The sequence below is a fragment of the Syngnathus acus genome, chromosome 16, assembly GCF_901709675.1.
Source record: "Syngnathus acus chromosome 16, fSynAcu1.2, whole genome shotgun sequence".
NCBI classification, from domain to species: Eukaryota; Metazoa; Chordata; class Actinopteri; order Syngnathiformes; family Syngnathidae; genus Syngnathus; species Syngnathus acus.
The window spans coordinates 1,917,222-1,940,894 of NC_051101.1; the positions used below are offsets into that span (position 1 = coordinate 1,917,222).

The following is a 23,673-nucleotide window of genomic DNA, read 5'->3' on the forward strand; positions in this document are numbered from 1 at the left end:
ATTACTGAACTATTTATTTACAATAATTTTAATTGTCCGTTGAGCCATCTTTTCTTTGGAATCCAAAGTGCTTCCAAACGAATGACTTGAAGCCCAAAGGGGAGCGAATTTCCTCGTCTTCTTGGACACTAGCCATAGCACCAGCCCAGGAGCCGCGTAGTTGTCGGGGCGTGGTTGGTCAGTTTACCGAAACGATTGGCAACAGAGAAAAGGCACAGGCTGATAGGCTTAACGCACAGGGAGCAACGGGTAGCATACGGGAGTGACTGGATGACAGGGTTTAAATAGAGAGCCTGAACGCCAGAACGTGACATTAATATCATAACATTTTTTTATAACAAGGTACAATACTGTAAATATGTTTTTAGAACTCTTATTATAACAACTTTTGTTATAAAAAAAAAGGTACAAGTGTACGGACTGCAATTGTGTGGACACTCCCTGCCTTTTGCTGGCGTGTGGGCAACTTTTCTGCCATAATTCCTCAATTTAGAAGGTTTATTTTGAATTTGTGATTTTTTTGAGGGGAAAAACTGTGATGTATTGAAGCCCCGATAATCAAAGCGCGATGTAGTGAGGGATTACTGTATTACATGTCATCACGGCAAAATGCCAACCTTTCTTGAACAAAAGGAAAAAAAACTCATTACCGAATTGAGTTCAAATGATTTATTTCTTATAAAATATATTCTTGTTGCCTACTGCTCTGACATCACACACAGGCAATTTCAAAGGACTTGTGTTTGTAAATCCTCATTTCCCATCTTGTGGCCAAATGGGAATGGTGTCCAATCCCACCAGCGTCTGTCATTCATTGCTGAGCGGTCTTTCTCTCTGGAGCCTGATGCACATGAAGCACAGGAGATATCATCAGTTGAACAAATTTACTGTACCTTCTGTAGTATTTGTGTGTTGGATGTGTGCCTCGAAGGGGTGTGGCCTCGTGAGTGACTTCAGGGACTGGAGTGGGGTTGGCTAGATGTAGTTTGGTGTATGTAGTATATATAAAATAAAACTAATACTACAATTATGCTTAAAAAAAACTACAATTAAGCATTTAAAAAATAAAATGACTGAAATCTAAGAATGTCCTGCTGGAATTGAATTTTTAATGAACTTTTAATGAACTATATGTAACTGTGACAAAACTACATTTCTGGAATGAGAAAAAGAGTAACCTGGGTGATGTGAAGTTTTGGAGCATGTTGAAATTGGAACAGTGTATTATGTGGGAGTAGAAATATGTCCAAAAAGTGTGTAAAAATGGTGTAAGAATAACATAAGCTCATGCCTTCTTCCTCAGCGAGGCCATTTGCTTCACCACCAGCTCAATGTCTTCGTGGTCGTCGTCTGTGTCACTCTCCTTCTCCTGCTTGCGTTTGGGCTGGTAGGGCTCAACCTCGACGGGCTCTGTGTCTTCGACGTCACAGCGGCAGTACGGACACGTGTGGCCCGCCGATTTCTGCTGGATGTTGAAATTGAAAGTAAGTCGCTTGGGTGTACCTAATGAAGTGTCTTGTTGGTGTCCAATGAACCTCTTGTATGAGTGACTGTAAACTGTAAAACTGCATTTCAAAAAAATTATTGCTTGAATGTTGCGGACACGAAGGTTGAAGGAAAATTAAGCAGGGGACACAGCGTGTCTTGCGCTGTCCTACCAGCCAGCTGTCGAGGCAGCGTCTGCACACCAGGTGTCCGCACGGCTCGATACGAATGTCCTTCTCCTCCTGTGTGCAGATCTTACACAGCTGGAAGGAGCTGCCCACTTTGCCGTAAAGCTCGTACTGCTCCTGCCACACCACGGAGGACAGTCAGTCGCAAATTAGTGCCTCATTTATAACGTCAAACCATATTCAGTCATTTTATTGTCTTCTTGCTGACTTTGCAAGGTTGCTCCTTTCAGAAGTAATGAACAGTCTCCAGTTTTTGCGGTTGTTCTTCAATCTATCTGATTTTCAAACCCAAATGTCGCTGGTGTAAAATAAAAAGTATCCAAGGATGAAAGCATTTTCCCCCCACTGGAAATATTGTTCCAATTTGTATCTGAAGTGCAACATGCCTGTGTGACCTTGACTTTTGCTTTGTGATCCGGTCGGTGCAAGGCGCTGAGGTCTGGGTTGGCGTCTTGCCCGTCAGGGTACAAATAGCTGCCAATTAATGAAGAAACTTAGAAGAACACACGGAACACACAAGACGTGTGTGTTTGTGCGCTCACCGGCCCTGGCTATGGCCCTGAAGGAGCGCCAGGTAAAGCGGCGTATTCTCAAGGATGATCTGCACGATGTCGCCTTCACTAGTCACGTGACCAATGGCCCACTGGCCCATCCTGGTGCAGCTCAGACGGAAGATGTAGCTGAGAGGGAGGGCGGACTTAATAACCAATATGACGGCACGAGTTCTCGTGGGAGTCGCCCTGTTGCACCTTCCCGGCTTGCGGGGGTGGCGTCCCAGTCGTGACAAGGCCTGGTCGTACGTGAGGAAAGCCATGTAGCCCGGGTGGGTGACGGCCAGCTGGTTCCAGTTCCTCAGGAGGGACCCCCATGGCTAAAGGAAGAAGGGGAGGTTCAGTTGGGAACGGAAAATCCCGATCCACCTCCAATGAGATTTATGCATATGAACGATCGGTGATCGTTGTGATCAAAGTCAGCAAAGGCCAGACGATTGGATGTGTGTGAAAGAAAAAGCTAGCTTTATTTCTGTAGTGCATTGAAAAATCACCTGGAAGAGCCTGGTGAAGATGTCGAATTCGAAGACTGAGACGTGATCGTTGCAGGTGAGATCAAGGGTGGCCTTGAGAGCCACGGATTCCAGCCCCTCCTGGAACAGGTGCACGCACCGCAGCTTCTCCGCAAAGATGCTCCATCTTACCAGGCATCTATGCATCAGAGGTCAGCGGAGGTAAACGAGGGAGGCTTCGGCCTCACGATGGAACCTATTCTCATTACCAACCAATCGATAGTAAATAATGGGAGGCAAGCTCATATCTTACATTCAATGACCGTTGACAAAGCAAAACCTCAGAAATTGACCCTTACCTGCAAAAAAGCACTTTTTTTTTTCTCTATCCCGACTAAATGAAGCACTTCCTCCTCACTCCAACGTAGTTGCTAAGCACGAAGATGCCACCAAATGGTGGCAAATCAATATTTGGTGAAAACAATGCAAAATCATTTTCATTGAATGACAGACGATAGGCTCCCCCAAAAAGCAAATCCAAAAGCTGCAAAGCAAAAGTCTCACTTAGTGCCAAAAGTCATCTTCCAAAAGTCCCGCGCCTCCATTTTGGTCAGGTTGTAGGTGTTGCCATGGTAACGGTCCCCCGGGAAGATGGCCTTGAGCTCCCACAGCATGTGACTGAAGAGCAGGGACAGCTTGGTCAGGTCCTTCCTGGCACAAAACACAACACATACGTTGGCATATTGCTCGCAAAGTTGATTTCAAAGTATCGTACCTGTAGCTGGACGTCTCATCAAACATCTTCTCCTTGGCTTCTTTAAACAGCAGCAAGGCTCTGTCCGTCTGAGCCAGCAGGGTCCTGGCATGGAGGCCGAGGAACGCCGCCTCGTCCTCCCCGGGGGCTGGGCCCGTGAACGCCCCGAGACCTCGGTAGGGCTCCCAGACCCGTCTCAGCGCAGAGGCCGTCTCGGGGAGCAGCTCCAGCAGGTAAGGCGAGCTGCTCTTCAGGCCTAGCCGGGGGTCTGCGCATGCCTCGTGCAGCTTTTCCAACCGCCGGAGAGTTTTGTTGACCAGCCGGTGCTGTCGGTTGCTGGGACGCTGAGACGCCACGTCTTCTGAGATGCCCGCCGCCATCAGGACACGTTGCATGCTTGAATCTTGTCTTTGATAAGCTCTCTCAAGTCACCTTTTTTCCTTTCTCTCCAGAATTAAACATTTATGGGACAAGTGACTGAAGCTGTTTAAAATGGAACCCAGAATGCCTCTCAACTGGTAACTATCGAGAAATATTTGATTAGCGCAAAGCATTTACCAATGAATTCAAATCTTACAGCGATTCTGATGCTTTTTTATGTTGTACGACTCCTGAAAATTGAGCAACATTAAATTTTCATTTCAAATGATTTGTAAGAATCTACAGTTAATAAAAATTAAAAGATATGTATTTCTCAACCTCTGAAATGTTGGTGTGCACCATAATAAATAGCATGATCATTTAAAAACAAAAAAGAGCATATATATTATTTTTGAAAATTTTTAAAAATTTTAACAAAAAAAACATCATCCCACAAAATCTTGGAGATCCCTCTCAGAGCCCTTTTTAGCAAACCCCGAATCTGCAAGTTGCTTTAAGACGGTCGTTAAAAGAAAAAAAAAGCAAGAGTTGCATTTAGAGTTCATTGGAGGATGTTCCTTCAAATGTATTTCATCGAGCGCTTATCCTCCGGCCGGAGTCAAAAAATGTCGTCTTACTCACAAAAACAAGCCTCGGCTGTCTCCTCGGTAGCATTTCAGCGAGGCAGGGCCGAGACATTAAACGGCAGAAACGCAGTCGGCGCTGCTGACCCAAATGCAGCCGCTGTTTAGATGTTTTGTGCACTGCAACTGCTGACTTCCTGTTTGAAGCCAGACCAACTGGTTTGCTTTGTTTTGCGCCCAACAGAATGACGGCGAGAGAGTGAGAGAGCAAGCTTGGCCTCAAAACGCGTCACTTCACACAAAATGAAAGCAGTCGCTGCGTGTTGGTCCCGACATCTGCTTACTCGCAAGCAGAATGCCAAAACCCACAAAGAGTTTGGTCTTCCATTCGGCTTCAGACCCCATGATGACCGAGGTTCTGTTCTTGTTCAGAAACAGCAGTCTGGAAAAGATAAATAACAAACAGACTGTACCAGCTTGATGACTTGGCTTCACATGTCCATCCCGTCTCAGAGCTCGGAGAACATCTTGGCCGTCGTTGAGAAATCCTCAAAATCTTGGCTCACCAAAGTTGACAATTGGGGTCGACCTGGTAGATTTTCAAGTTTAGGAGCTCTACCAGCAATCCATCCTGCGCATGATCTTTCCTACCCCAAGGGGGCGTTGTTAGATTAAAAGAAGGTAGCGTAATTTTGTCCCTGATGCCATCACGGTCAGGAGATCATGGTCGGAACATCCCCAATCGAACTTTACCTTACCGGCTCTACCGATCTAGATTTGCTGCACTTTCAAGCCCCATCTGACCTACATGATGTTTTTATTTGTTTGACAGAGCCACACAAACCCATTTAACAGAAGGGAGAGAAAAAAGGGGTTAGTCAAAGTAGCACCGAGATCGTAGCCATTGAAGCATTTCTAAAGTTATAAACGAGTGTACTAATCATCCATTTGTGTCTTACTCTGCAGAAAATGGTGGCAATGCGCAAGTGTGTGCAACCCGTCTGGATTTTTTAGGGACTTTAGACAACAAATGTTTGGCCAACTCCACACTTAAGTGGATCAGGAAAGTACCAAATTGGCCCTGCATGGGTAAGTCCAAGCATCAGGAAATGTTGGTGTATGTGACATGTTGAGGTGTGGACTAGAGTGCTCGTGGGTGTGGAACTTTGCGTGCGTGCGTGTGACTGGTTGCAGAATCTGTTTTTATTCTCCCATTTCCTCGTTATGCTTGGAGGCCTGCGGGCACATGAGCTCTGCCGTGGGGGTTTGACCCGGAAATGTTTCTGCATATTAAAAATTAAAAAATGGTTAACCATTTCATAAATACAGTGGAACCCCGGAAGTCAACTACCTCAGAACTCAACATATTTGGGAAACCTTTGTAAGAAGAAAGAAGAAGAGCTGAAAAACAAGTAAGAAAGAAGCATTCGGATTACTTGGCATCGCAATTCAAAGTGCAGCGATTGACCATAAATTCATTTTTGAGGAATAGAGAGGCCATAAAAAGTGCTAGTGTTGCTAAGGGATTTACGAGGGGATATCCAGGTCCCAGTGGATAAAACAAATTTAGTAAAACACTGACAAAATGCAGCCACTGGATTTTTCATATGGAAGGTGATTCCAATTCCAAACAATGACCCTCCCTCCCTCCCTCCCTCCCTCCCCCACCCCACCTCTCCACCTCTTCGTTTACAGATTCAGCGCCAAATCAATGTCAAGTTATGTGGATCTTAAATGTACTGCATATTCAACTCTATGCATTTTTGCTCCGCAATTGTGAGATAAAAAAAAAGTAACGTTAGGGCAAAAACTTGCTGCCTGAGAACAGATTATTGCCTTTTCAATTATTTCTAATGGGGAGAATTGTTTCGGAACTCAACGGTTTTGCTTCTCAGCGCTCCTTCAGGTTCCACTGCATAGTGCAATTACATAAACATAATTATGGACTATTATAGAGTTGAAAATTATAATACAGTGGTGCGGTGGGCATACGTGTTTATCATTGAAAAATGATGGCTTTGTTCCAAAAGTATACTGTCGCATTTTGTTTGGCGTTTGAGTGCTTGCTATTTGTAGCAGTGGGGGGCCGTCAGGGCCTGCAAGGCCTTTTCTGCTGGCTTAAACATATATGAATCACAGACTGATGTTAATTATATTTTGTCCATGACTACGTATTAAATAATTCCAAATGGTCTGTCCGCTTCCTTTCATTGCTAGCCCCGTGGTTGCGCTGCCTCCAGACATGTATTTTCATATTTAAGGATTTAACCAATCACATTTCAGCCACTATTTGTTGCCAGGATCAAAGAAATCTGCCTGGAGACCTTCACAATCAGTTCTGCAGGCCCTGTAGCATAAAAGAAATGTCGATCAAACTGTTGCTTCAACCAATCAGATTTTGAGTTGGCGACACCAAGGCCCTCTAGCAGGCGTACGGAATTGTCAGCGTATTCACACACTTTGATTGGATAGTCAGAGCGTGTACTAGCCAGAGCTAGCAAACTACATCTGTAGCGAGCTGCACAAGCAAAGATATTATTGTGTTGATTTAATGGCTGTTTTGTCAACCCACAATGGCTGAAGGAGGAGTAGAAATTGATTTGGTTGCAGATTTACCGTCAAAGCCATTTTCAAGATGGACTTTTCAAGAAAAGCTGGACATTGTTAAGCAAGGTCGGGCAACTCCGCAGCTAGCAAACCTGTCACAACCGGGAAAAGGATTTGTCCGCCACTTTCAGTCCACTAACTACGAGCGGTACTCCTGGCTCACAGGCTCCGAGGAACGCTGCAAATTGCATTAGCATTAGCTTCGATGGCGATAGAAAAGGATTTCTTGATGGAACTGAAACGCACGGATAATCTGAACAACAGAGTATTTGAAATCTTATTAAGGAAAGAAAGGAGGATGGATTTCGTGTACAAATATGTAATCAGGATTTTTGGTGAGTAAAATGTTGCTATATTCCTAAATAATGTTGCAATTTCATCAGGTTATTTTTTTATGCTTTTTTTATGTGTCGCAGCTGTACCTGCAGCAAACGTTTTATAGCCATAAAATAGTTATTGAGGGTTGGATTGATTCAGACGGAGCAGTACTGAAGGCCTAGGTGTGAAATGCAAAGCCCGCCACTGTTTTTATAGTGTATGATTATCATTCAGATAAACTAATGATTGCACCTCAAAAAACTTAAAGATGATCTGCAAACATTATTAAATAAAAACGTGAACTGAACTAGCGACGCAGCGATTCTTAGCACCAGAGGGAACCTATGTATTGTGAGTGATGGCACAGATTCACTCCGAGAGATATAATTAAAAGTTAAAGTTAAAGTCCCAATGATCGTCACACACACATCTGGGTGTGGTGAAATTTGTCCTCTGCATTTAACCCATCCCCGTGTGATTTTGATCCATCCCCTGGATAATATAGATACATAACATTTTAAACTTTGATGCAAAAATGGCACCACGAAAGTTGGCGCCGCACATTTTCTGCACTCCTCCAAACGCACATGCAGGCAAACGCGCGCGCGCGCGCGCACACACACATCGACGTTGTAATCGCTCACTTTCATTTTAAAAAGAAAGTAATGGTGGAGCACTTACGCAGCTGCACATGAGCTTCCATGCATAACTCGCATTCAGCACTAAGCTGAAGGTTGCTTGATTTGAAAATTATTTGTAGTTGTAATCATTAAACAAACAAAACCTACCAATGACGCCAACGGAATGATCGCTTTTGGGGGCTATCTGTCCGGTTTTTACTGCCAACAGACTTTCAGCGAAGCACCGAGACGCACCTGAGACTCTCAAAAGACTTTCAACCTCGCCCCCGGTTGATGCCAAACGTCATGACCATGAACGATGACGGCCGTTCGCTTGCCGCCGCCGCGCCGCTGGACCTGAGTACCAGTCAGCGGGGGAGCACCTCGTCCGCAGCGGCGCCAGACCGCCCATGTAGCCGCAAGGAGACCGTCGGCTCACCTGCGCCTCCGCCTACGCCGGGCTTCCCTCGCAAGAGACCGGCTGACGGGGCTTCCTTCCGGCTTCCTTTTCGGAAGCGACCTATCGCCGTGGAGCCGGAGGAACGAGCGTCTGGAGACGTGGGACGAGTGGAGCGCTTTTCCCCGGCGACGGGGGAGGCTGTCGCGCCGCAGCGACGCGAGAGGAGCGCCGCTGAGGGTCGGCTGCCTGTTGCTGGGGCAACCCACATGCACGCGAAGGAGGCTGAGCGGAGTTTGGAAGCTTTTCCCGTCCACGTCGTGCCCTCCTTCACTTATGGTGAGTACCGATGACCTCTCATTACATTGCTGTTAAATGCGATCAGTTGTGGCACTAATCGAAATAGTCCGTACCCCGGTATTCGCGGGGAATAGGGACCGGGCCGACCCGTGAAATACAAAATCACAATTAACGACGAATGAAATGCATTGGAGAATTATTAACAAAAAAAATCAACACCGAAAAAAATAAAATTCAAATCAACATTGAAAAATTATATATATTTTCATTTTAATTTGTATGTCTTAATGCAATTATTCAGAAATTATAATAAATAGAAATACAAAATATATATTTATCATTTTCTTTTTTTACTCACTAATTTTGTGCAATATATGCAGTGAACTGGCCAACAGTCCAGTGTGTACTCCATCTCTCTCCAAAACAAGAGAGCTCAGCTGGGAACACATTTGTGGATGATTGGAAGGTTGATTTAATATTTAAATTCTGAAATCTATTTTTCAGATTAAAAATTGTATAAAAAATTTGAGCGATTGATACCAGATGATGAAGCCAAAAGGGAAGATGATTCTTTGAAGTAAATGTGTCACTCTAATATCGTGTGTATTCGCTCAGAAACAACGCTGGTGTGGTCCAAATTCCCACTATGTCATTGAAACGCAAATCCTCCTGCGGTTTATATGTTGAGTGACAGGTGGCCTCAGGCAGGCGACGAGTCATTGAGAAAACGTCCAGAACGTGATTCCCCTTTTGACTCAAGTAGCTCACTGGGTCAAATACCGCACTGACTGCGCTGCTTTATTTGTCAGGTCACTGTCCGGCATACCCCTACCCGGAGGCGGAGCATCTCAGCTTCCAGCACTCGCGGGACCCGCTGAGGAGCATGGCGCTGGCCACTCGGCAAGATGAAGACGGAGACACGTATGAGCCTTTACTCTCATGTTGTCAATCACTCAAAGGCGAGGCAAGGCAGCTTGACATGTGTAGCATGCACAGGGCAACTCACACAAGCGAGCAAATACACAAGACTTCTAAGCACTTTGGACTGGCAAAAATCTTGTTGAACAAATACCTTGCGACTTTTGACTAAGTTGCCAGGCCACTTTTGTAAAGAGGAGGAGCAAATTGCAAGATGTTTGTGTGCGACGCGACAGCCACCGCGCGTCGCCACTTACGTCAATGCGGGTCCCCGGAGATCGGGAAAAGCAAGAGTGTGAGGTATCAAGCACTCGGTGTGGTTTTTCTCAGCTATGTTGGCCTCGACGATAGGGCCTTTCTGAATGAATAGGACTGAAAAACCAAACATCCGCTCCTCACACGCTCTCTCTCTGTCTTATCGGCTTCATCTTCCTCTTTGTGTGCGCGCTCTCTGACGTGTGCGCGTGCGTGCTCTTCTTGCATCCAAGTCAGAGGATGCCTGGCTTCAGAACAAATGATTTTTTCATGAATGTCTTTAGAGTTTCTCGTCTGTTGCAACTTTTAGGGTTATGTGCATGTGGTCGTGTAGTCTGCCCACTTCCAAGAACTTGGTGCAGTTTCACCTCATGAGAAAAAGGCAATGAAGAGAATACAGTCAATGTGATTTGGGGGTGACATACTCTCCAGAGAAACTGGAGATAAAAACAGACGCAGCATTAGGTACCACTGTTGTGTGAGGGACGGAACCATCAGGTTCCAAAAGAGCAATGCACTTGTCTCCTTTTAAGGCAAGCGATGGAGCCATTAGCTGACACACCAGTCAGTCAGCTGTGCGAGATGATGTCACTTACAGGAATGAGTAGCGGCTGCACACTTTGGCATACATGTGTGTTTTTCACTTCACATGCCTCGGCCACGCTTCCTATCCGTTACCGCATTAGCTTGTATCAAAAGCGCTCGCGTCGCCGATGCCCCGGCACGTCCTGTGCAAAGCGCGCTTGGAACGTCTTCTTGAGAAACGGCGACGGTTTCCTGTTGCACAATCGCTGCAGTCTGGCGAGAAAAGCCCCATCTCGTGCTAGCATGGATGGATTGCACGCAGAATGCGGCCATTGTCAGCGGCGGCAGGAAGTGATGTCAAAAGCACTCGTGCGACCTTTACTGGAAGCTAACGGCTGTGCGGAAGAAAAAAGAACACAATAACGGCAATGCGGTTCTCAACAGATGTGCTCCCTCGGCGATTCATGGCCTTCCCCCCGAAAATCAAATCATAAACGTGCTCGGCAAATGACTCTTTGCATCAGAACGCCCTAAAATAAAATGTTTTTCGATTTCTGATCTCCTGACACCAAACAAGCTTTGAAACATGTTTTTGGAGGCACAGCCGTAAAGACACATCTAATCGTGGTTTTGATTGCAGAGCCCTGCACATCGCAGTGGTGCAAGGCAAGCTGGACCTCGTGCGGCAACTCGTCCGGCTGCTGCAGTGTGCCGGCAGGAGCCTGGACATCTACAACAACTTGCGACAGGTAAAAGCAACGCATCGCCTTCGTCATATCGCACGCGTTGACAACATGAATGTGGTTTCAACAACATCCATCAGGGCGACACAAACACTTTTTTTTCTCACGCCCTCGCTTGAGGGTGCCTCTGTCTGCACGCAACGTCCTCGCTTACATTCTTGCCAGGTTCCTTCCATTTTTGCCCGTGTTGTTTTTTACTATACAACACAAAGAGGGAGACATTTCCAATACTGCTGACCAATCCTGAGTTTCTGTGCTTGAGTGCCTGAGCATTTTGACAAGTATGTGACCCTCGGTGCCCTTTATAGTACAAGTACGTGGAATCACGAGAATATGAAGGGGGTTTAATACTCGCGCACAGAATGTGTGACTAAATCCCTCAGGGGGCCACGCCAACTTTGCGCTGATCATCAGAACTCTCGGGGATCAACTATCTGTGTGTTAGACACGTGCCCTAAAAGAGGCGGCGCTTAGTTGAGTGTGGTTGACATCGGCGAATCTGCCTGTGTGGGCTTGCAGCATTTTAATCTTATGGCAAAAAATGTTCATGGTGACTGAGGCGCTACTTTACCACAAATGAAGGCATGGCAAGTGTATTAGTTGTACCCCCCCCCCCCCCCACAACCCCGCCAAAAAACAAAAAAAGGGATACACAGATTAATATCATGGGGAAAAAATCAGCAATGTGGTGTGATAGTTGCGAAGCAAATAAATACTAGCAGCACATTGAAAGTTGCTTCTTTATTTGGGTGCACGTACACGCCGCGCATCTGTGTGTTTGTGTACTTTGATATCCTCCTTCCGAGAAGTCACGTGACCACCCCCCCTCGCCCAACCCCTCTTCGGCTTGCTGGAGGCTGTTGTAAAATACCTGAGGTTCGCTGGGTGGATGGCGGGGACTTTCCCTTCTTGTACGTCGTCCTCTCTCTCTTTCTCTTATCCTCTCTTTCTCTCATCCTCTCTCTGTCTCTACCTATCACTATCTATCATTTCCTATTTATCCCTTTCTCTCTCTCTCTCTCTCTCTCTCTCTCTCTCTCTCTCTCTCTCTCTCTCTCTCTCTCTCTCTCTCTCGCTCTCGTGCTGTCACGCGCTCTCAGTGTACCTCTCTCGCACTTAAGTCACTGCGACACCATCAGTGGTTTATTTGTGTGCAAGCAGGAAAGCATGAGATCCTTGCAGTTGTCTGTCTGGCGTGGCATGAAAGCATTTCATGGTCCACTCATCTTTGAGCAATGCCAGAGCACGTAGGGAGAGAGAAGGGGTTTTCCCTCGCTATCCTGCCTTCCTGCTCTTCCTTGTCGCACACGACGCACACACTTCCTCTTATCGATGCTCTCTTTTTGTTTTAATCCCCCTCGAGGAGTTTTACAGGAAGCTCTGGTTTAAAGGGCTAAATATGGAGTTGGAATATGTTGGTTCCTCTTCAATAAGAACAGCTTTATACTGTAAATATATGACTGTGCGTGTGAATCACAAGATTGAGGCAAACGGATGGACAATGGCGTAACTGGATGAAGTCCATGCTTAATGGTTTTACCCAGCAGTGAAAATACGAGTCAGTTATGCTTAACCCAAACTAAACATGCCAGCACATTTACCTAGTGGAGACCATGTCTGCAGTGCAGATCTGTGGTTTGGGGTTTGAATCTGGGCATTTGCTGAGGCTATAATTGAGAATTACATATCATACACACATCTGAAACTAGCTAAAAAAGAAAATGCTAATACAAATTCAGATAGATTGCACACTGTCGATAAGTGTTGTCTAGCTTCAGAAACACTTTTAGTGCGTAATATTGAATTTTGCCATAACAATATTAGGTTAAATCAGTCAAATTTTTAAGTGAGGTCAACTAACTCTATTTTTCGAAATAAAAACAAGTAGCCATTTAAGTGAAGGAAACCAAATGTAGTGTATCAAGATTTAAGTATATCACCAAAGAGCAATATGACCTCACTACTGTTTTTAAAAGTCCGCATGCACACACCTCCAAGACAGTCAAAGAGCAAGTGAAACTTGATGTGATTTTTTTTCTAGCTGCTATTAATTGTGCAGCTTGTCCAAATATGAGTGGAAAGTCCACTTCCCCGTACACTGATGTGAAGTTACGCTGACTTTATTTAAACACCAGTGTCGACATGTACGATGACATACGCTGACCTCACGCTCGCTCGGGAATGTCCTGCATTGCTCAACAGCTTCCCAGTAGATTCATTCAATTTGTCAATGTCTGTGATTCGTAACCAGAGATAACGGCCCTTTTTTCATCAGATCATGCCATAACAATTCAAAGTTCATTCACGAGATGGGCAAAAGTGTTTTCTGTCATAAAATATATGCTTTGGCTCAATACAGGTTTGGAAACATTGCTCTACGCTGACTGGTTTTAATCTTGCTGATCAGCTCCATTCATTTTTTACGGCCAACAAGCCGTTGTATAAATGGGTAGAAATAAAGAGTCAAGGTTTAGGATTGTTTGTTTGTTTGTTTGTTTGTTTGTTTGTTTGTCAGGCGTAGCCATCGGGCGTTGGCTCCATGGTGTCAAGAATGGACATGTTCAAATGTCAGGCGACATTTCATTCATTTATGAATGAATCATTTCCTTTGCACCATGCAGACTCCGCTCCACCTGGCCGTGATCACCCGGCAGTCAGATGTGGTGGAGGCGCTGCTAAGGGCCGGGTCGGACCCCTCCTCATTGGACCGCAATGGCCAGACGGTGCTTCACCTCTGCTGCGAATACCACCATCCGCTGTGTCTGTCCATGGTGCTTTCACTCCCCTCGTCTGTCGCCTGCCTGGAGATGAAAAACTTTCAAGGTAAGTGGAGAAGTAGGCAGAAGCCGCGCCGTGCGTGGCTGTCCACAAATAGCGGCACTTCACTGTCCTTCTCTCGTGGGCCGTTTCTTTCCACTGTGGCCCTTTAAACTCGCACACCAGGTTTGAGCCCCCTCCACGTGGCCGTACTCCACGGACACAGAGATTTGGCCGCCATGCTGCTGGTGGCGGGAGCTGATGTCAACACTGTGGTTAGTGCATGCCGTCGTTGCTCGCGCGATTTCCATTCAGACTGCCTGCCTGCGTCAGATGGATGACTTTGCCGCACCCACTTCATCAGGACATCAAGAGCGGCCAGAGTCCCCTCATTCTTGCCGTGGAGAGCAACAATGCAGAAATGGTCCGCTTCCTCATTGAGGTAAAGAGATTGTGTGGGAAGGCTTGTGACTTGCATGAAACACTTGTTCCAAAATGACCACATTGAGGGGTTAAACGGGATCAAAGGTCGTCACTACATCTGTCCAAAGTTTTTTTCATTTTAACACATGATAAGTAGGATTTTTCGAAATAGGCAAATATTGAATTCAGGTAAGTTCCCCAAAACATATTTTTCAAAATGACTATTGTGGCACAATCACAACAGCGGAGGAAACAACACAAACTTTCATTTCTATTTTGGGAGGCCGGCCCACTGCAAATGAGTCCTCCACGTTTTCTCCTTGTCTTGGCGCAGAGCGGCTGCGATGTGAACAGGCCGTCGTACAGCAGCAACACGGCACTGCACAGCGCCTGCGCGCGGGGCCAGGCGGACGTGGTGCGGGCGCTCCTCAAGAGCGGCGCGGACAGCAGTCTCAAAAACTACCACAACGACACACCCGTCATGCTGGCCAAGAACAAAAAGGTCAGCACTAACAGTCAAGTGAGGCACTCAGGTGAAAACATTGATGCTTTGAGATACAAGTTTCAATTCCGTGACCTGACCACACTCCTAAAGTCAGAACATTAGTATTTTGGATCATATTTTTCCATTGAGATGAATGGGAATGCCAAAACCTAGCAACAAACATGAGGGGGAAAAAAGCACATCAGAAGTGGGGGCAAAGGAATCATTGCGAAATCTGTCGGAGAATTAGTGAAGTAGAATCCAATTAGTTCTGTCCTGCCACCTAGCGGATAAACATGAATAGTGCAGCATGATCGTTACTTTTTCTTCATCTGGTCAGCTAGATTTATTTAGTAGAATAAAAGCATTGTGGCATAATTGTTAATACTAAGTGTGTGAGTCCTGGGCGTACCCCATCTCATCCGCCACCCTCAGGTGGATGAGACAAAATGAATGGATAAATGGGATTAACTTGACTTCCAAGTGCCCCACCTTGCAAACACCTGACTGAGCTCAGAACGTCACTATTTGGCCATGCCCCTCACATTCAACGCACAAATACTAGTGTAATGGCCCGTGAATAGGAAAAATCCATGTATAATTGCTCCCTATAATACAAACCGGGTTCGGTTGAAGTTGGGAAATTGTGTAAAATGTAAATAAAAACAAAATACAATGATTTGAAAGCCCTTTTCAACCTATATTCAATTGAATACACTACAAATACAACATATTTAATGCTCAAACTCATAAACTTTATTTAATTTTTCAAATAATAATTAACTTAGAATTTCATGGCTGCAACACGTGCAGTAGAAGTTGGGAAAGGGCATGTTTACCACGTCGTTACATCACCTTTCCTTTTAATAACACTCAATAAACGTTTTGAAAGAGAGGAGACTAATTCTCTTAGCTTCTCATGTGGAATTCTTTCCTATTCTTGCTTGATGAACCGCTTCAGTTGTTCAACAGTCCGGGGTCTTCCCTGTCGTATTTTACGCTTCATAATGCGGCACACGTTTTCTATTGGAGACAGGTCTAGACTGCAAGTGGGCCAGGGGAGAACCTGGACTCTTTTACTTCGAAGCCACGCTGTTGTAACACGTGCAGAATGTGGCTTGACATTATCTTGCTGATATAAGCAGCGGCGTCCATGAAAAAGACGTCGCTTGGATGGCATCATATGTTGCTCCAAAATCTGTATGTACTTTTCAGCATTTATTATTGCCTTCACAGAAATGTAAGTTACCCATGCCATGGGAACTAATGCACCCCCATACCATCACAGATGCTGGCTTTTGAACTTTGCATTGATAACAGTCCGGATGGTCCGCTTCCTCTTTGGTCATCGTCCAGTGTTTCCAAAAAAAAATTTAAAAGTGGACTCATCAGACCACAAAACACTTTTCCATTGTGCATCAGTCCATTTTACATGAGCTCGGGCCCAGAGAACCAGGCGGCGTTTCTGGATGTTGTTCATAAACGTCTTTTGCTTTGCATGGTAGAGTTTTAACTCGTACTTACTGATGTAGTGACGAACTGTATTTACTGCCAGTGGTTTTCTGAAGTTTTCCTGAGCCCATTTGGTAATATCCTTTACACACTCATGTCGGTTTTTAAGGCAGTGCTGTCTGAGGGATCGAAGGTCACGGGCATTCAGTCTTGGTTTCCAGCCGTGGCACTTACATGCAGTAATTTCACCAGATTCTCTGAACCTTTTGATAATATTATGGACCGTAGATGTTGAAATCCCTAAATTCCTTGCAATTTTGCTTTGAGAAATGTTGTTCTTAAACTGTTCAACTATTTTCTCACGCAGTCATGGACTAAGTGGTGAACCTCACCCCATCCTTGCTTGTGAATGACTGAGCATGTTTGGGGAGGCTCCTTTTATACCTACTCATGGTACCCACCTGTTCCAACTTAGCCTGATCACATGTGGGTTGTTCCAAATAGATGTTTGATGAGCTTTTCTCAGCTTTCTCGGTATTTTTTGCCACCTTTCCCAACTTCTACTGGACGTGTTGCAGCCAGGAAATTCTAAGTTAATTATTATTTGGCAAAAATTGTCTTTGTAGTGTATTCAATTGAATATGGGTTGCGAAGGATTTTCAAGTCTTTGTATTTTGTTTTTATTTACATTTTACACAATTTCCCAACTTCAACCGAATCCGGTTTGTAAATGCATTGGGAGAAAAAAATCTGATGATGGAGACATTTGTATTTTTTTTTTTTTGCAGATAGCAGACATCTTACGAGGGAGGGGTTCAAAACCCATACAAGTTCCAGATCAACATTTCGACACGTCAGCCTCGCCACACGGCAGCAGCTTAATGACCAACAGTAGAGGTCACTTCATTAGGTACACCTGCTGATTCCCCCCAAAATCCAAACTGTGCTTTTTTTTTCCCTCTCAAATTTTAGGTTCACCATCTCCAAGCCGCAGTCGTGGTTGTTCTCCAACAATGCCTCACTGCGCCACCTCCCACTCACCAAGGACCCCACCAATGTTCGCCTTTCCATTTTACGAGCAGGAGTCCTCATGTATCAAAACTGGCAACTACTGCATCCCTCGGAACATCAAGCAATGAGGAAAATGACAAATCTAGCATTCAGTGATGTTGCACATTAAAAAGAGTAGCCGGTTTACTCAAAGAATTAATGGGGGAGAAACTAATACAGTGTTCAGAGTTGGGTGGCTAGGCTAACCTATGCTAACGCACAGGTTAAGTCACGTTTCCAGTGCCATGTGATCATCTGCAATGGAACTCCGGGTTTAATTTGTTCAGTGACTGAGCTGTGATGTACCTCAGCTTTGTTTGTACTCAGGGGTGTGCCAAGGCTGGGGGCCGAGGGGGTTTAGGTACCCATTGCTAGTTTGATCTAGATCAGGGGTCCCAAACTCCAGTCCTCGGGGGCCGCATTCCTACATGTTTTCCAAGTTTCCCTCGTTAAACACACCTGATTCAATTATCAGGCTCCTGCAGAACGTGAGGATGAACTGATCATTCTTAACCTTGTTGGAGGTATCGAACCCCACCAGTATCATATGCGCATTCACCGAACCCCTCTTTCGTGAAAAATGGTTTTTTTTCAAATTGAAGACCTCAATGTTTATTACTAGTGCACAAAATGAGCCGTGCATGAACATCAGCTTGTTCAAAGAAAAAAAAAACACAATGCATGAAGTCAAAACAAATTACATACCTGCAGATCAGAGTGACTGCTGCTGTTGCCTTTACGAGACCATTTCAGATATGCGTCATCACAAATTAACACAATAAATCAGGCATGTTCGGACCTCCGCAGTGGAGGCTCTGGCGAACCCCTGAGACCGACTGACGGAACCCCTAGGGTTCGATCCAACCCAGGTTAAGAACCACTGGTATACAGTATACAGTGACTGTCCAGGACCCCCTGTACTTGTAAAGTGATGGAATTTGCATTACATTGCCTTGTGTGTTTTGTTTACATATGCTACGCAGAAAAAGATAGGAATTTGGATTGGGCTTTCCAGTCAAATTTCAAGATAGACCTAAATTATAAATAACCTTTACAGGTGAATTTATTTTGAACTTTTAAATGTCCATTTGTTCACTGTTTCAGTGCGTTTTGTACAACTTGATGTTTGACAACATGGTGCTGAATGGCAAACCTTTCTGTGACCCTTCCAATCTCACTGTATCTCTGTAGCCCAATACAGTATCCCTAACCTTTTGTGAGTAGTGTCTTATGTTATTCTGCTTTTGTTAAAAAATTTCAAAGTATATTTATAAAAGCTTATCTTGTGTTAATTTCTTTCGACCATACATTTCATAATATACCTAGCATTTCTTAATATAACTGTAATTGACATTTACTTTTTCTCAAAGTGAAAGGGAAAGGAAATCAGAAATGAGATTTATCATAAACGAAATCGAGCTAAAATCTTCCTGTTATGGTTCCACCCCCTAAAAATAGAAAGAAAAGCTTGTCCACTCCAATCAAGCGGTTCCGTTTGAAAGAAGTAGCAATGTGATTGGTCAGTTGCCACCCGCCCCCATGGAGGCGACCAACCAATTGTAAGTCGTGCGCGCGGCCATGTTGAATTGTCAATAATTTGAAAGTGAGACAACAAAGAAGTGATATAAAGTTACGACTGAAGCAGATTTCGCGAAACGGTGTCAAAACTGCTGTCGGACTCGACACACATATCACGTTAAAAGCTTACAAGCGAAAATATACTTTGGCTGGAGGGAGAAAACTCAAGGTAGGTTTGACGCGTAACTGTTCTCAAGCACCGTAGTTTGAACATCGAAGGCGGCTAGGATAATAGCATGCTAACTTGAGCTTGTTGGTGGAAAAGTTTCCAACTTTGTTGAACGTTGATTCGAAACGTTTCCCGAGATGCTTTGTTTGTCTATCCTGCTCGAGTATCAAAATATGAAATGACTTTTGTCTGAGACGCCCATTATAGTTCACATTTGTTGGTGACTTTTGACTGACTGACAACAGGTGACCACATGTATTTGGCTTGTTGATGAATTTCTTTACCATTTAAGAAATTTTTCTTGTTTTATGTCATGGCAGGTGACCTGGATTTGGCCAATCCCAAATCATCCCAACAATACTATAAAGGCTAATCCAGTTGGTCAAATAACAGTAGAAAAATCCAAGGAATTGAAAATATTTAGTAGATGTAGCTCATCAGACACAACAGCCTTAGTCACATCAATGAACAGAATTGCAATTCTGACAAAGATAAAGAGGACTATTAGATAACAGCTCTTGTGATATATTTATTCACATGAATGTTAATTTCTCCATTTTTTTGGGAGAGTTACGTTGTAAATTATCATAATTCACACACAGGCCTCTTTATTTTCAAGGGCCCTGTTGACAGATGCTCAAAGTGCAGTGCAATTTTTACCTTTTTTTTTTTAGTCTGTACTTCAGTATTAGTAAGAAACACAAATCAGTTGCGCTGGTAACTTTCAAATAAAGAAAAGAGAAAGACAAGAAAAATGGCTGCAGCAAGAACAGCAAACCCAGCACAGATGATCAGCTTGATGAAAGCAGTGAATGGGCCGCTCAGAGGCAGCCAGACCGCAGGATTCAGTGGCCAGCAGCCCCTGAAGAGGAGCAGTAATCCTCAGAGCAGTGGCGGTATCAAGTAAGATTTATTTTGAATTCAAAGTACAAAGCCTCTTCTCATCTCGCATTCTAAAAATTGTGTGTTTTGTCTTTAGGTTTGGAGATGACTGGAAAAAGTGCCTAGAACTTCCTCCAAAAGACAACAGAATTAGAACATCGGTAATGTAACCCTAATGATTAAGTTTAAGTACCCAAACATTTTAAGCTTTGAAATATAATAATATATACAAATTTTGCTCAATTTACACATCTACACTTTGACAATCCCAGGATGTGACCTCCACCAAGGGAAATGAATTTGAAGACTACTGCCTCAAGAGGGAACTGCTCATGGGAATCTTTGAGATGGGATGGGAAAAGCCCTCGCCCGTACAGGTCCGTTTTCCGTTTTTGTCACCATTTTTCTGTTGCTTGACACAGGTAGCAGACCACTGGGTGGGTAGGAAACATTGATTCTGCATATGCTGGACGCTGCACCTATAGATGCATTACTTATGCATGAAAAAAAAAATTCTCATGCATGTGCCCCCTCATAGGAGGAAAGCATCCCCATCGCCTTGTCTGGCCGAGATATTTTGGCCCGTGCCAAAAACGGAACGGGCAAAAGCGGAGCCTACCTCATTCCGCTCCTGGAGAGAATCGACCTAAAGAGGAGTTACATTCAAGGTCAGTGTCTGCTTTCTCATTCCCGGTACCACTCCCCCTCCTCCTTGCCTTTCCATAATGAAGTCGGACTCACTTTGTCCACGCTCTCGTCACCCCTCGCCTCCTCACTTGTGTGTCTCCACGCAGCCTTAGTCGTCGTGCCCACGCGAGAGTTGGCGCTGCAAATGAGCCAAATCGCCATCCAGCTCAGCAAGCACCTAGGCAGAGTCAAGATCATGGCCACCACCGGCGGCACCAACTTGAGGGATGACATCTTGCGCCTCGACGAGACAGGTGCAGCTCGCACGCTTGTCTCGCTAGTGCAGAGTTGGCCAAGCTTTTCCACAAACGGGAAAATGGAAGGGGCGCCCGAGTCTAAGACCAAAGACCAAGCTCTCTAGTGGAACATCTAGTGTACATTTTCAATTTTTAATTAAAGAAAATGTTGACTTTGTAGTATAAAACAGTATTTGAAGTTGGAAAAGGTTTATTATTTTAATTGTAATATTTTTTTTTAGTTTTAGATACGTTTGTGACACTTTGGCCGTTTTTGTCCCAACAGTACACGTGGTGGTTGCCACACCTGGAAGATTACTGGACCTGATCAAGAAGGGTCTGGCCAAAGTGGACAGGTTACAAATGATGGTGATGGATGAGGTAGGACTCTCATAACACGCATCGTCCTTTTGTGTTTCTCAAACCTTTTCAACATCTGACATGTTCAGGCGGACAAGCTCCTCTCGCAAGACTTTGTGGCGATCATCGAAGACATCATCAGCTTCTTACCAAAGAATCGGCAGATTCTGCTCTACTCAGCAACGTTCCCCATCAGTGTGCAGACATTCATGGTATGGTGACCCTCACTTGCACGCTTTTCATTTCAAAGCAAAAGTGTTTTTAGAGATTCCCCTCCAAACCCCATCCAGAACAAACACCTGCAGAAGCCTTATGAGATCAACCTCATGGAGGAGCTGACGTTGAAGGGCATCACCCAGTATTACGCGTATGTGACCGAGAGGCAGAAGGTCCACTGTCTCAATACACTCTTCTCCCGGGTGAGGCTTAAGTTCCTCCATTATTTTCTGTCCAAACCTCCTCTTTTGTTTGAGCCGCACACCTCTTGACATCCACAGTGTAAAAAAAAAAAAAAAAAACATGATTTGACCTTTTGTGTTCCAGCTTCAAATCAACCAGTCCATCATCTTTTGCAACTCCAGCCAGCGGGTGGAGCTCCTGGCCAAGAAGATCACCCAGCTGGGCTACTCGTGCTTCTACATTCATGCCAAAATGATGCAAGAGTACAGGAACCGCGTGTTCCACGACTTCCGCAACGGACTGTGCAGAAACCTGGTGTGCACAGGTGGCTACAGGAACTCGACGCACATTGCCAACAATTCCAAGTAGATGGCGTGCTCAACCAACGCGTGCTCTTTTGGCAGACCTGTTCACGCGGGGGATCGATATCCAGGCGGTCAACGTGGTCATCAACTTTGACTTCCCCAAAAGCGCAGAGACCTACTTGCATCGAATCGGAAGATCAGGTGATCAGCCGTTCCGTTTTTTTTTTTTTTAACAAGCTGCCGGGCTACTTTTGTGCTCCTTGGAGGGGGTGAAAGGGGGGGGGGGGGTCATCATGTTGGGGAGGCCCGATGTAGTCTTTTATTTGTGACGGGCCGGCCACATCTCATGATGAATTTAATCGCAATTCTACGCTTTCGTTCAGGGCGCTTCGGCCACCTGGGTCTGGCCATCAATCTGATCACGTCGGAGGACCGCCACATTCTGAAGAGCATCGAGGACCAGCTGGTCACCGACATCAAGCCCATCCCGGGCAACATCGACAAGAGCCTCTACGTGGCAGAGTTTCACTCTGTGGATTCTGACAACCTCCACGCTGCACCAAGCAATGGAAAAATGGCAGCACCGTGAAAGAATGGGGTAAGTTTGGGGAGGAAAGTTGACAAGTGTCAAAGGAGTTTCACCACCATATCATAAAACTAAAATAGATAAACCTATATACAGTATTTTTATACATACTATTTCTGTTAGACATTTATGTACATTATCCTGTCCTCTGGTAGCTTTCTGCAGTGGTTGACTTTTGAGACTTCTTAGTTCTCTTCACCACTCTGCATTTTGCTTGACTTCCAAATTGCTACACTTTGGAGCATATGTTAGAGTTTTCACGTATTGTAACTGGTTTTGTAGCATTCTATACAATATCCCCCATAAAAGGCCTCAAAGTTAAAAAGCAAGCCTTCACTACAGAGTTTTAACACACCACGGGCTCGTGCTGCCCACCACAGGCCAGTCTTGATAGTACAACAACAGACCTGACTTGTGAGGATGCAGAATTGTCGGTAGAGAATGTTGTGCTTTCGTCTTTCTATTTTCTCATGTGTCAGTCCTTAAACAACAACAGCTATTATGTGCATTCTGTGCCGTGATAGTCATCTCAAGTCCACCACACTAGGCAGCCCCCCTCCCCGATCATGCATGCCGCCCGCCAGGGGTTCTCACATTTTAGAAATGGATTGAGATTTTAGCAGTGTGTATTTGGTCACCCTTTTTTACATGCTTACATTTCAATTGTTTTTCAGAAAACAAAAGATGGCTTCTGATATCGTAAAAATATGGCTCAAGACACAATGTGAAGAGTTCTGGTTCACTGTGGTTTACAACCTGCCCATCTTGTATGCACGCACGTTCGTGTGTATTTTTGTGACCAAAGTGTTGGGTCAGATTTTGCTGACAAGGAGCAGTACTAACCATGCTGTCTGGTTCTGGAGGGGGTTGAGGAACTTCAGACTGTGTGTGTGTGTGTTCTTTTTTTTATGGACTGCTACAGTCGGTACCAGCAAACAGGCGGCTTCCGTTCAATGATTTATGTATTTTTTTTGGTCACCACAAAGAGAGATGGGCAAGAATTTCTGTTATATGCTGTTGCTATAGCCTACTGGGAGAAGAATAAAACTAACTTGAGCTTTATGTTCTTGTTTCATTATTGGGTGGGGGGGTATGCGTGCACAACATAATGGTATGCAGAATTTAGAAAAACGTATTTATGCTGTGCATTGTTCCTACTCATATTCACAGGGAATAGGGACAGAGTCTGAGAATAGCAAAACTCTGAATTCCAGCTGAAATGTTACAAATTAAATAAAAGGAAAAACA

The 23,673-nt window shown here is 44.7% G+C and overlaps 3 protein-coding genes across 5 annotated transcripts; 2 read left to right on the plus strand and 1 right to left on the minus strand.

The window, feature by feature from the left end:
* Window positions 1–654: 654 nt before the first annotated feature.
* Window positions 655–5,645, minus strand: cblc (Cbl proto-oncogene C, E3 ubiquitin protein ligase). 3 transcript variants are annotated; one of them, XM_037273322.1, is made up of 9 exons: window positions 3,452–5,645; window positions 3,241–3,387; window positions 2,719–2,875; window positions 2,423–2,544; window positions 2,216–2,353; window positions 2,060–2,147; window positions 1,659–1,790; window positions 1,292–1,462; window positions 655–841 (listed from the first exon to the last, which is right to left on the minus strand). In XM_037273322.1, the coding sequence occupies exons 1-9, from the start codon at window positions 3,823–3,825 to the stop codon at window positions 812–814; spliced, it is 1,359 nt and encodes a 452-aa protein (XP_037129217.1). In that variant the 5' UTR covers window positions 3,826–5,645; the 3' UTR covers window positions 655–811. The 3 variants fall into 3 exon arrangements, with proteins under 3 accessions (XP_037129217.1, XP_037129218.1, XP_037129216.1); XM_037273323.1 differs by having other exon boundaries at window positions 1,292–1,465; window positions 3,241–3,354; window positions 3,452–5,644; XM_037273321.1 differs by having other exon boundaries at window positions 1,292–1,465; window positions 3,452–4,919.
* bcl3 (BCL3 transcription coactivator) lies at window positions 5,156–17,603 on the plus strand. The gene is made up of 11 exons (XM_037273286.1): window positions 5,156–5,247; window positions 5,341–5,463; window positions 8,149–8,655; window positions 9,426–9,537; window positions 10,955–11,063; window positions 13,679–13,880; window positions 14,001–14,089; window positions 14,179–14,256; window positions 14,572–14,739; window positions 16,962–17,070; window positions 17,146–17,603. The coding sequence occupies exons 2-11, from the start codon at window positions 5,460–5,462 to the stop codon at window positions 17,310–17,312; spliced, it is 1,545 nt and encodes a 514-aa protein (XP_037129181.1). The 5' UTR covers window positions 5,156–5,247; window positions 5,341–5,459; the 3' UTR covers window positions 17,313–17,603.
* Window positions 17,604–18,780: 1,177 nt separating this feature from the next.
* Window positions 18,781–23,487, plus strand: ddx61 (DEAD (Asp-Glu-Ala-Asp) box helicase 61). Its single transcript, XM_037273298.1, has 13 exons — window positions 18,781–18,970; window positions 19,291–19,873; window positions 19,950–20,013; window positions 20,125–20,229; window positions 20,391–20,520; window positions 20,647–20,793; window positions 21,062–21,156; window positions 21,225–21,347; window positions 21,426–21,554; window positions 21,679–21,859; window positions 21,939–22,040; window positions 22,223–22,437; window positions 23,100–23,487. Exons 2-12 carry the CDS (start codon window positions 19,725–19,727, stop codon window positions 22,426–22,428), a joined length of 1,431 nt encoding a protein of 476 aa, XP_037129193.1. The 5' UTR covers window positions 18,781–18,970; window positions 19,291–19,724; the 3' UTR covers window positions 22,429–22,437; window positions 23,100–23,487.
* The last annotated feature ends 186 nt before the right edge of the window (window positions 23,488–23,673 follow it).